This window comes from Cinclus cinclus, chromosome 17 (genome assembly GCF_963662255.1).
Source record: "Cinclus cinclus chromosome 17, bCinCin1.1, whole genome shotgun sequence".
Taxonomy (NCBI): Eukaryota; Metazoa; Chordata; class Aves; order Passeriformes; family Cinclidae; genus Cinclus; species Cinclus cinclus.
Genome location: NC_085062.1, coordinates 7,254,047 through 7,267,269, shown reverse-complemented (window position 1 = coordinate 7,267,269; position 13,223 = coordinate 7,254,047). Strand labels below are relative to the sequence as shown.

The 13,223-nt window shown below is 39.3% G+C and overlaps 1 protein-coding gene across 2 annotated transcripts in view; it reads right to left on the bottom strand.

The window, feature by feature from the left end:
* Positions 1–11,538, bottom strand: part of ARVCF (ARVCF delta catenin family member) — a 146,247-nt gene extending 134,709 nt beyond the window's left edge. For both annotated transcript variants that reach the window (XM_062504025.1, XM_062504024.1), the window contains exon 1: positions 11,323–11,538. In XM_062504025.1, coding sequence (XP_062360009.1) covers positions 11,323–11,538 — 216 coding nt within the window. The remainder of the gene's footprint in view (positions 1–11,322) is intronic.
* Between the last annotated feature and the right edge of the window lie 1,685 nt (positions 11,539–13,223).

The following is a 13,223-nucleotide window of genomic DNA, read 5'->3' as shown; positions in this document are numbered from 1 at the left end:
TAAAATTTGACAAGGGCAATGGTAGATGTTGCACAAGGTTTAGCTGAAGCGATTTGCTTCACTGGAGGGAAAAGATGTATTCTATCTACAAGGGAATAATTTAGAGGCAACTGTAGTGGCCATTAATAAAATACATAAAGGGCAAAGCAGAAAGAATGAGGTTTGTATGGATCTCCTGTACTTTTGTACAGAGCTCTCTCCCACCCCTTCTCCTTGTCCAACTTTTCTTCAGTTAACAAACTTAAATAGCTCCACTTTTGTCAGGCCACGCTGGCACAGAACAGCACCATTCAATTTAGCCATGCACCCGGCTATGTGCCAGACCTTTATACACTGTCAAAGAAAAAATGGTGTAAAGCCTATATCCATAGGGCACTGGAGGAGCTACTCTTGCATGCAAAGCAAGGAAACTGAAAACCCTTCTGGATGGACTTGCCAGTTTTTACTCACATAAGAAGTATCCCATGCTGTAAACCCACAGGTATTTGTGCAAGCCATGTAAGATTAGTGCTGCTGACTTTTGAAGTCCCACCTGCTGGAGTCAGGTTGTTATTTTAAAATCTGCTTTTCCTCTAAAATATAAAATAGATGCTTGTAGGCCTCTGGTTGTAAAGTAAATTTTGAAAATGTTTTGACTCAAAGCTAAAAGACTTTTTTTTTTAAGGGAAATTACATCTCAAGTCCCCTTAGCCTCTTGCAATATTTTACCAGCTCATATAATTCAGAATGTTGAGATTTGGCAATGTGAAGTCAGAGAACTAATTACCTAAAAAAGAGTTATGGATTAGATCCCTAAGGTTATAGTGAACTTCCAAATTCTGGCAACAAACACTCTATCCATTAGTATCAGACTGCTGACTACATCACAACCTTCCCCTCTTTTTTTTTTTTTAAACGAACCTTAAATTCTTCATCTGTCACTTCTTTTTTTTTTCCCAACTGAAAAAGCAGGGTGAAAACCTTCTTTCTTCTTGCTGAGAAATTAAAAATTTATAAATAGGAAGGGATTTAATTCTTTGGTAGATGGAATAGTATAGTATCTCAGCCAAGCTCTCTTTTCTTATTTTCTCCCATTACCCTTAAAAAATTCCCCATCACTATTGCTGCTCTACAGATTGATCTGCTCTCAGAGGCAGTAAAAAGGAAATGGTTTACAGCTCTGCCTGGGATCATAACATATGGCTTCAGTGATATGTAACTTCCATAAACCCAATAGAGCAAGAAGGCACAAGATGAATCAAGAATCTCAGCTAACCATACAGGCAAAAGCACCACCATCACCCATGGCAATTCTCTGAATTAGAGAGCCTGTATTCTTACAGGGTCTTCCATGCCAAGGTATTTTATTGTCCTTCTGTGAATTTCATGTAGCAAATAAACAAGGTAAGTGGGAGAACGAAAGCACAACACACTGGGATGTGTCAGAGTGCTCTGTGGTAGTGATTTTAATCCAGACAAAAGGAAACAAAACATTCTATCTCCGAGACACATTTTGGAATCTTTTCCTTTTAGCATTATCATCATTTTTGCATGTATTTGAAAAGTTACAGGAGCCCTTTCAAAGCATCTGTACTTGCTCCAAAATGGCTGCATGGCTGTAGTAGGACTCCACTCAGGTATTTCTAACATTGCCATGAACATGGTTTTGACAATCTTCTTGCTCCCATACTGCAAAGTTAGAAATGGAGACAAAGCCAGGTTGCTTCAATAGGGAGCTGTTGTATATAAATGGATAATTTTAGGTGTCTTCTTTATTTAAGAAGCCAGTATTTAAAAGAGGTCTAAAGGATTACAAAGCTGAGGTACAATATAGCAAAGCAGATACTTTCTGTAGGTTGACACTATTAGGCATTTCAGTAAATTCAGGGGATTTTAATTTGTATTCCATCTTGCTGTATCTAATATCAGTCAACTCCATTTCATCTAACTTGTCATATGACAGGATGAGAACAAGGACAGTCTGGTGACAGCACTGCTTACATTAGAAACAAAGGACAGAGAAGGTACATGTCACTGCTTATAGGTTGCAGCTGAATGAATGACCTATGTTTTCTCCCAGCAGCTTCATTTAAGTAAGAATCAACTATGTTTTAAAGGGATAAAAAACCTCCTCTGGTTTATGGGGAAAAAAAATTAATTACCATGACATTTGTAACAGAATGACAACAGCAAGGAAAACAGATTAAGTTAAGGTTGGTACTGTGACCATAATTTCATGCTGTAGTTATTGGAAAGGAAAACAAAGACTCAAATGCAGGAAAGAAAGACCCAGTATTAACCAGTTTTCATTTCTTAGATTTTGTTTTGGTTTGTGGATTTTCCAGATGATTTGTGCTGTATTTCATGCTGAATATTACAAACTCTTGCTCAGAAGGTACCAGCTTAACACGTCTTTCTCTCATCCAGAAGGCAAAAATGTGGTTTGCCATGATGTACCGGACTGATAACTGTCTGCACAATCTACCCATTTTCTTTGTAATTACTGTCCTCTTCAAACCAAAACCTGAAGCTGTTTTGCAGTCCTTTCTGAAGAGAGAATTAAGGTCTCTGTGTAGGAAATTTATTCCAGAGCAGGTTTCTTGTATTTTAAATAGTTACATATGAAAATAGGACTGCAAAAAGGAAGAAGAGCTAATCGAGATGGGTTAGAAACACAGACACTATAGTTCTTTTCAGTCTTTAACTACAGTATTCTAAAATGCCACTGTGTCAGCATTTTATATTAAGTCCTTAAGATGAACTCTGATGGCATTCTACAGCATTTCCCAGTCACCACAACTACGGATAAAAAATACTCTCTCCAGCTAGTAATTTAGCAGCTTAAAAAAAAACCAATTGCGGGGATTGTGTTTGTTTTTTGTTTGGTTGGTTTGTGTTTTGGGGTTTTTTTTATAATATCTAAATAAAGGGTAAACTGTGACATTTATTTAAATCAAAGCCTTTAATTATAGTTGGCACACAGCCTCAGGCTGCCCATGGCCATCTTTGGCCATTCTGTTCTCAGTCACACTGATGGCTTCAGTGAATCACTCCACATTTGTGACAAAGCAAGCAGGAACATAATTTGAACTATCATCAAAATGGCCTAAACTAGCAAAAGACTCAGTAATTTATCAATGTCATCATAACCCAACATCCATTTTGGGCTCTTTCAGCAGTAGTTCACAGGAGCTTACAGACACTGCAGACACCTGAAAGGAAACCGTAGAAAATTTCTGAGTTTAAAAGTGAGGTTGAACTCTGCAGGTCCCAAAGCCCAAAGGGCTCAGGGGAAGAGAAAATTGCCAGGTTGGCTGCTTGGTGGTTTTAAGGTTTCTGCAAAACCTTTCTGTAGTCACACATGGCTGTGTGAGAGAAGAACCACACAAAGGCTGACAGCTCCTGGGCAACCCCTCCCAGGGATAAAGCTCTGCCTCGCTGCCCCCCTACGGATCAAGGGCTGTATTAGGAACCAAATCTTCTCATTAAATTAGGAGATACAGTACAAAAAGATTTTCTGATGGTTTAAAATCTTTCTTCCTGAACTTCCCAAATAAACTAATATAGTCGTATGCTTGGGAACTAAAATGTAGGACAACTAAAAATCTTGAAGAGTCAGGACAATTAATCATGTTCTGCTGTCTGAACTGAGAAACAAAACAAGCAGCAGGACATGAAAAATAAATCGCAACTTTAATGTAAGATGGTTCATGTTGATTATCAAGAAGCAAATGTGGTAAATGGGACTAGAAAGGTGTTTTCAAAAAAAATCCTGTTAAACCTGATACTACCCTTTAATGTTTACATTTTAATGTTCCTGTTTTAAGATTTTTTTAAATAATTACTTGCTAGTATACTTGCTGTTGCACTTGTAACGCTCAGAGACATCATGCAAAGAACAACCTAGATGCCTGTTCACATAATGGCAATACACTGCAATCAGAATTTAATTTTAATGTGTTTCTCTTATACGTTCCCCTAGAAGAAAACATAGTTCTATTAGTAAAGCAATGTAAAATAATGGAAAATTACTATGGAACAGTGAATTTGTCATTCAGTTTAAATATTTTTAATTAAAACCTGGCACAGCTCCAGGCTACAAAGACTAACAGTTATGGAAAAGCGTTTTTTTTTTTTTTTTCCGCCAGTCATGTCAAACAAAGTAAGGAAGTCCTTGCTTTTCAATTGCTCCCAAAACCTCATTCAATAAAAATTTGCACTAAACAAAAAGAGTTGGAACTATCAAGGCAAATGAAACTGCAAAAATATTTGAGATGCTTAGGGCAAACATGGTCATTGCTTTACACTATTACAATCATTAGTGCAAAGCAGCTGCTCTCCTGCAGACAAACATTAGATGGCACTTCAGAACTCAGCAGTTCCCAGAGAGAGTTGCACAGAGCACGTTGAACAGATGGAGTGTGAGATGTGAATGTGAGGTACTTTTGATGACACAGAGAAAAATGACATTTCTGCAAAGGTGTGCTTTTTGGAGCTGGAAGTGTATTTTCAACCCGCACGTGTAAGTAAAGCTGTAAAATAGTATGTCATTAAGTTTTGAAAAAAACAAAATCATATAAAGTCATTTTTCCTCCAGACAGAGAGCCAGTTTCTCAGTTGCTGGGTTCCCTTTTTATTTTTTATTGAATCATTTGCAATCTACTTTTAAAACTAGACTCGCTGACAACGTTTTATACAAATACTTCTCAGATAACACATCAGATTTTGCATGGATTCAGCTGTGTGCCAGCAGTTCTGAGCCCCAAATAACTCTCCTAAGTGGGGTTTAAGTAGTTTGTTTATCAAATAAATCCTTCTGGAAAGAGCAGCACAGCTTCTGATTCAGCTGGTCAAAGCTCCTTAGTAGCTGCTGAAATGGATACTGTTATTCCCATTAACTTGTATCTGTGTTTTCACCATCTAGGGCCTTAAATAAAGACTGAAGAATAACCACAAGGGTGAGACTATTCAGGAAATAGAACAACAATGAAACGTGAATTCTTGCTGGAATACAACTTGAGTCCATTTTCAGAGACTCTCTTATGATATATACCATGATGCCAGTTGCACTTTTTTTTTTTGTTGTTGTTTTTTTTTTTGCTTCTGCTATGGAATTACTCCTGCAATAGATGAAGCAGGTTGTAGAATTTCCTTTGGAATCTGGGTCATCCCAGCAGAAAGGCAAACAGCAAGTGCTCCTCAGTGGTGCCATGCTGTCACTTTGTGAAGTCTCTACCTGCCACCTGCAGTAATTACAGGCCAGCACTGCCCCAAGCCTGCTGCAGGGCTTGGGGCCCAAGGAGCACCAGCTCCTGCTTCAGCTTCCACTCTTGCTCACCTACCAGCCAAAGGTCCTGGCTCTCACTCTAAACCAGGAGCTGATGCTTTCACAGAGATGGGACAACGTCCATAAAAAAGATGCTCGAAGCTCTAACTTCCAAGCTAAATGCAATTATTATCAGGTCCAGCACAGGAGAAGCCAGGGAGGGGGACAGATGGGAACACATCTCCCTGAAAAGTAGCTGAGTAGTGGCTGCTGGTGCAGCTCCTAACTGCTGGGACCCCCTAAGTACTGCAAGTACCTCTCAGCTGATACTGAATTCTCATCTAAGAACTCATTCTCCCATGGGAATCATATTCCCAAATCTCCCTCCTCCTACCCCCAGAACCTTTGAATAGTTGCACATAGGCAGAAGCTGCAACCCGTTCCAGGTCACTCCTAGATGCTCAGTAAAACACTACTCACACTGAATTTGCAGGTCAGGCTGAGGGCAGAGCGAGTGCCCCTGCAGCTCCCAGGAAGCTGCAGGCCAAAGGAACACAGAGCAAAGGGAGCTCTGCAGGGGTAGCAGCAGCCACAGATTGGGTGTGAGGTGACTGACCCCAAACCATGCTGTACCCCACAAGCAGAACGTGCATGTCTACGGGTTCCACTGGCTCTATATAGGAATAAGGATTATCCCTGCAAGCTCTTTCAACATTCTCCTACCTATCAATAGTGGCAGAAGGAGAACATCCATGGGTTAACTACCAATGAGGTTTTTTCTTGATATGTGGCAATGTAGCAGGAAATAGTACTGTAACACAAGGGAGCTGTCATGAACCAGCAGCACTGTTGCTGTCTGTACCTGACCTTACCTGTAAGGCAAAAAAAAAAAAAAAAAAAAAAAGAGAAATTTTCCATGCTGTCAGTCCCTTAATATGAGCACAAATATGTTATGTAACACAGGAAGCCAAGAGGCACTACAAAGTCGAACTAATTACATAAAACTTCACACACAAAGATGGAACTGCATTCTGTATAAGATGTAGAAGAAAAGAAGGCAAGGTGAAGACTCAGTGAAACTCAGAACCCATTTTTGCTGCTTCTCTGGGTATGTTTAAACATCTATACAGTACTAAAGCACCCATTAGATACATTAATGCACCCATGTTCGTACTATCAAAGCACTGGAAACATTCTCTATATTCTAGCAGTCTGCACTATGTCAGTGTGGAGCAGAGAATCTTAAATAAAAGTAATGAAATACAGACAGAAGCACTATTGTTGCCCAGGCTGACTCAGAAAGGTTAACTTGATGGTATTTTCTTAGAAAAGCAATTTGAGCTAATCTTTTATTTTTATTTTTTTGAATCTCACCGTGTGTTCTGGTGTGCTTTAGAGTTCACCTTTTATTTGAAAATAACCTTTAGTTCACTAAATGTCACTTTTGGCAGAAGTCACAGGTACCTCAGATTAACATAAAGACTGAATAATATTGATATTTAATTACGGCTTAAAACTACCTGCCTAAAAAAAAAGTCAAATGCGGTTGTTTGTTTTCAAGCAGGTGTAATTTCTCTGGAACATAAGCTAATATATAAATTATCCAAATTGTAACTATGAAAATATTCTCTAGTTTTTTTCCATAAGCTAATTTTCCTTGAACAGCTATTATCATATTTGCAAAGTGAAGAAAAAATTAATTTTATTAACTTTACTGATTTTTTAATATAAAAACAAATCCACCACTGAGAACCTAAAAGAATCACAGTAACAGTCAAATGTAATAAATTTTTAATTATTGGATGATTTTGTGAGCATGAAGACTTCAGATCAACCCATGTTACTTCTTACAGGCACGTAAGAGTCAATATATCTGATAAGTAAAACCCTGCACCTGCATGTAGGGGCTAATTTCTGTTATTTGTACCATGTGAGATTTGGCAATTCCCACAGCTTTCCTACCTGTAAGAAGGGGGATAATACCTTTATCTGACAGAAAGCCCTCTCAAATCCCTATAGGGCACTACAGAATCTCTGAAGTTAAAAGTATTGTTACAATGCTTTTGCTGGCAACAGGGGTTTATTGAACACTGTACTTTATTTTGGTTAGGCAACATTAACAGGAATGGAAATTGTCACCACATACTGATGGGAAACAATCTTTGAATGCAAACCTTGTTCAGCTCCCCAGATGATCAGATTTGACAGAGCTCTGAAACCCATGGAGCCGTGCCAGTTTAAACCAAGTCAGGATATAGCCTTGTGTTTAAGAAGTATCACATGTCTAATGTTTTAATATTAGTGTTTATACACACATACATACATATATAAGAATATTCTTTATTAGCAGTAAGTCAGTTATGTTCTGTGGTGGCAATACTGCATGTCAGTGTCAGCCTGTCACAGCACATACTCCACACAGCACATCTCTATCTCCTTCCTGCCCAACTTCAGCTCCCACTGTGATGAGCAGCAGAAAGCTGATTCAGAAAGAAGTTAAATAAAACCAGGTAGATTAATCTAAACACTTCATACATGAAGAGCAGTAAGATTTCTCAGGCTTGTAAAAAACATTATCAACTTGATACTTGAACATGTAGAAGACACATGATGGGTGCTGCTCACCAGTGACTTACTGGACAGTGCCTGCCCTGGAAAACTGATCAAAAGGCAAAGAGTGCCAAGACTCCCGTGGCCTGAAATTCTGTAATAACCAATGTACATGATTTACCTTCAAAGTCAGAGAAGCAAACACAAATACACATTAACAGATCACTCTCCTCTCTTTAGTACAACCAGAGTTTCATTTCCAAAACCCAACAGCAATGACCAGCCATGGGGCTCCCACCACTCAAGGCCAGAGACAAGTCAAGAAGATCATTAAAACCTGCAGTGAGTTTTAGGAGATTTTATTACCCTGATAAAGATCTGTGACCAAAGTTTCATTAAATGTTACATTTTCCAGACTTATGCCAAAGTTTTCACTGTGTAACTGATGACCTTTTGTCCGGAGGGTTCTTAGTCTGAAAGAGCACTTTATTTGACCACTTCAGAATCTGCAGGAACACATGTATAAAGCTGCATGTCTTCCCAAAGTTCTCGAGTTGAAACACCCTAACTCATGTCACTGGCTGCACACTCAGCAACAAAAGCTGATTGCTCCAGCAGAAGCCTGGGGAAGCTGCTCAGAGCAGAACTTACATTTGCCCATCATTCAAGAGCATTGAGCACAAAAAGCACTTTTGTCCCTATTCACCAGGGCCTGTGAGGGTTAAAGCTGACTGTCCCTAGGTGGGAGCTGCTCACAGCCTCCTGCAGGAACAGAGATGGATACAAACCTCTGCAGAGCCTGCAGGTTTGGCAGGCACTGCCTTCTGCAGTGAGCTATGGAAACACAAATGCCTTGGCCACTACCTGAATGAAAGACCCTCACTAATATTAATGGGAGACATTTCAACAACAGTTAGGACCTCTCATTGTGAGGTCAGTGTTTCCCAGAAACCCCTCCTCTGAGAAAGTTTTCTCTTAAAGAATAATCTCAGCTATTTCTAACTAATATATGAACAAACCATTAATGATTTGTTTAGATTGTTCAAGTAATCAACTTCTCCCATTAAAACACGTGGATTTTTTTTTTTCTAAAAATTACCTTAAACATAATGCAAAATCAAGAAGCCTATGCACACACTTTCTGGCAATTACAGCACATCCCTGACCTCATTTGGTCTCTTTAAGGCCAAAAAGACACAATGGCATAGGCAGTCACAGAAAAAGTTAGCAAGTCCATCAGAGTTCAAGTGTCCCAGTGTTTGAAATTCACACTGAACAGGCAGAACTCACCAGCAAGCGGCTAACTGGGCTGTCTAAGACAAGGAATTATTATTACGGAAGTAATTAAAAGCTGCTGTTAAAAAAAATAAAATAAGAGTTCCAGAATGTATTAATTAAAATCAGTATTTTCGTAAGACCTTGATTTTGTCTTTTAAGGACTTCAGAAAGCTGGTACACTCCTGGCACATTGCCCACATATACAGTAGTTTCCCTTACCTAAAAGGAAAAAGGACAAAAAAAGGCCTAATTTTCTAAGAGGGGAGTAAGTGGGGAATTGTTTATTAAAAAAAAAAAAAAAAAAAAAAAAAAAAAGTTGTGAGAGAGACTCTATTTACAAAGCCCTGACTACACACTTCCCAAACAAATTCCTTTGGCAGATTCTACTTTGACAAACAAATAACATGGAAAACCAATGCTTGGCTATGAAGATCATTAAACATAATTTGTCTCTCTCATAAAATGGAGCTAGCTGTCATTTCTTTTGTCTAAATTCTACTCCAGAACAACTAGATTATGTATAGTTGCCACACAAGTTCCAAATGCTAGCTGAGTTCCTTTGCAATATTCCTTGTAACAAACAGTTGAATGGGGTGATCTGCAGCACTCACCCAGTGCTCACTGAAACAGCCTCAGAGAGGTGGATTTCACTACAGGGTGTGAGCAATCCCCACAGACAGCAGAGCACAGAGAGCCTTCTGCTTTGTGCACTCTGCACAATGAAATGTTACACACAACACTAGAGATGAAAAGAATATATATTCTGCATAAGACTGAATGTGAAGCTTTCATCCTTCAGTTAAACACTCTTTAATACTAGTAAGTCAGGGAGGAATTTGGCCCTCAGTGTATTTTATGAAAAATCACACAACTGACCCTACATTGATTCTTAACTGCCCATATTTAGCAATTTAACCATTTTATTTCATATACAAGGTACTCTAAAAAGCTCAGTGCTAATGATCAATGAATTAAAGCTCCCCTCACCCAGTGGCAGTGAGCTGGCATACGCACATTCAGTCTGGGCTCACTAACAGGGGCTGTTTCTCCATAAGAATCACGTAGACCCCAGCAACTTAAAACTCTTATTAAGTTTTCTTGGAAGTGGTTAGACCTTAAGCCATTACACTGCAGAAAACTCATGTTTCATCAGTTCTGTGGATAAGGAATTTCATTCTGAAGCTATTAATCAGGCACTTTGCACAAAGTCATTCAGAAAAACTGAAGGTGAACTTGTCCTTTTCCTATAAAAATACGTAAGCACATCTCCCCTCTCCCAGCCCAGCTGCTCATCAGAGGATAACCACTTACAGCTCCTACCAGACATGGTCAGACTTTTAGCCTAACCAGTGCACGCTGCTCCTTTCACATGGAATCCCAAATTCAAGCACCTGCATGTACAAAATCATGCAGCTGTTACTAGAAAAGCAGTGATAACATAATATAAGGTAAAGTCTGCTTCAATACAGCTCAATGCAAGTATAATTGTAAAACAGTCTGGTATAACTGGGAAACAACTTTTAGAATCCACATAGCCCAGAGTTTCCTTCTGAATTGAACAATGTTTTCTTAGGAAACAGACCTTCACAAATGGTACTATTGCTTCTGCATGACTTACCTTGTGTGTCAGAGGGGTTTGAGCGCTGAAGTAATTTGGAGACATAAGTAGTTTGTCATTGCACATTTAAACAGTTAAAGAATGCGTATCAAGCAAAACAATATTTGGGAATCTAAAGCTACCCAAAAAGCCAGTTTGCTTCATTAAAATAGTCTATCAATTCACTGCACATGAGAAACAAATTATGAAGTCCTCCCTTACACAAACAATAAGGCTTTGCAGGAGGGAAATCCCTGCTTTTCATGCTGCTCCCTCTATTCAAAGTCCAGCTATTTCTAATGGAAATTTTGTTTGCTATGGAGATTATGATTCAGCCTTCTTTTACAATCACAGGCACATCACCAGACTTAGAGCAAGTGCATAGATTAGGGGGTTTTCACTCAAGTGAAAACGCACATACTTTTAGAAGTATCCCATGAGCTAAGAGGAAGAGCAAGTTCCAAGGCAAGGCTCTGAAGGCCGAGCTCCCAGCTGACTCAATGAAGCACACACACTGCACCCCAGCTCTGGGCTACCAGAACACATCGCAGGCAACAATGAAATGCTGACAACACACGATGCACTGACTTTGTGCAATGGGACACTGCGCCAGGGGTGGACTCTAGTGACAGTGAAAGGAGCAGGCTGTTACCTGCAGTACGAGCTGCTGCCAGGCCGTTGCCAGTGGCTGACCATTGCCAATGTTGCAAATGCTCATTCGGTCTGCGGGCTGATTGGCACGCTCGAGTTGCAAGGAGACATTGCGCCGCTCTTCCTCAAGTGCGCGGGTGAGCCGCTCGAAACGAGCTTCTTGCTCTTTAACAGATGCTAAAATGCTGGCAGCAGACCTGATATCATAGTCATCCATGACTGCTTTCAAATGCTTCCTGCCTGTTAACTGACCAGGGCAAATGGAAAGGGTTAGGTAAAGGGTGGGGAGGGCACGGGTCAGAGGTTAAAGATAAAAATGCACATCGTTAGTCACCTTGCTAAAATACTGACTGCCCTAAGAAGCAAACCGCACTGCTCTTTGAAAAGCATCCATCTTTCCATCCATTTATCTGATTTTAAATTAAAAGTAATTAATCTAATACTTCCCTGTTCTAAAAAGAAAAAAAACACGCTCACCTTCGAGAGAATTTGTATTTAATTCCTTTGATCTTTTTGCTAAAACTGCTCTGACAAGGGTTTTCATCCCTCTTGCAGAGCTAATTCCACTGTGCAAATAATAATGTACTTTAAAAAAATATATAAAAAGAAATGGCTTTAGAGGGAATGAGGAACATTCTCACCACAGACACCTGGATTTTTTTGTCTTTAACAGCATAAGTGAGAAGTTTAACATTTTTAAGGACAGAAAATTCATGGTAGAAGAAAACAGTTATGTCCATTTTTTCCACAGGCCCCCCACCCCCAACTTAACAGACAGTAGCTGAAAACAGCTTTCATTTTTAAATTATAGCAGCACACTGTAACACAGAAAACATTTTTAAATGCAGAGTGTGCAATTGCAGTTGAAATGCTTGATGATTTCAGTCAATGAAACAGTTCTTCATGCAGCCGTTTGCTAATAATGCAAATGAAAAAGCAAACATCTTCCATGGAAAACACACAGGACTGCTTGTCTTTCAATGCAGAAAAAGGAACTCAGAAACCAACTACATGGGTTGGAACTTCTGCCTTATGTCTTCTCTAGCAGGGTTATGAAACAATCCATTTAAAACCCTATCTCCACCTGTATGGTGCATGCAGTAAAACTCCCCATTGATTCCACAGATCTGTGACCGAACAGCATTTAAAACATTTTCCTGTGAGTATGAAATCAACAATATAAGCATAAAGGATGGTCTCAACAGAATTCTTCATTAAACAAGTAACCCCATCACTACTAAATTACTTAAAGCACTCTGAGATGACCAGAGGCAGAACTGTCTCAGGCTCCTGTAATTCAAGAACTGCTCATGTTCTGTGCTGAGAGTCAAGTCCTGAGAAATTGTCCCTTGATTTGCTGCCAAAGATTCTTTGTTTTCCATCTATCAACAAGGATTTCCATGAGCACAGATAGTTCCCTGCTTCCTGATGCTTTGCAATTCATTTTTCAGTGTCTTTAGACGCTGCACACTCCTGACTGATCCATTTTCCATGACTGTTACATTTATCAAGTCTCTCTTCTGTGCAGATTCTTTGGTAGCTCATAATAATGCAGTTATAATACTGTTATGTTCCCAAAGAGGAGTATTTGTAGTGATTAAGCTGCATGTTTTTACACAGTTTGTTGGGAACTCCTAACTAGGTTCAAGGTATCCTTTCTTTTGTCATATATGGTTGAAATCACCCAACAGGCCAAAAAGACACTGGGGCAGAAGTGACAGAACCAAATCCAACGACATACACCCTGATTTTCATGGGGAGTAACCTGCCAGTAGCTCTGTGTTCATTGTTCAACCTTACAGAGTTGCTGTTGCAAGGAATCGGAGTAATATAAAATCATAGTGGGAACAGTGTAAGGATTATCATGTATTAATCTCATAATATTTACTTATAACCATGACT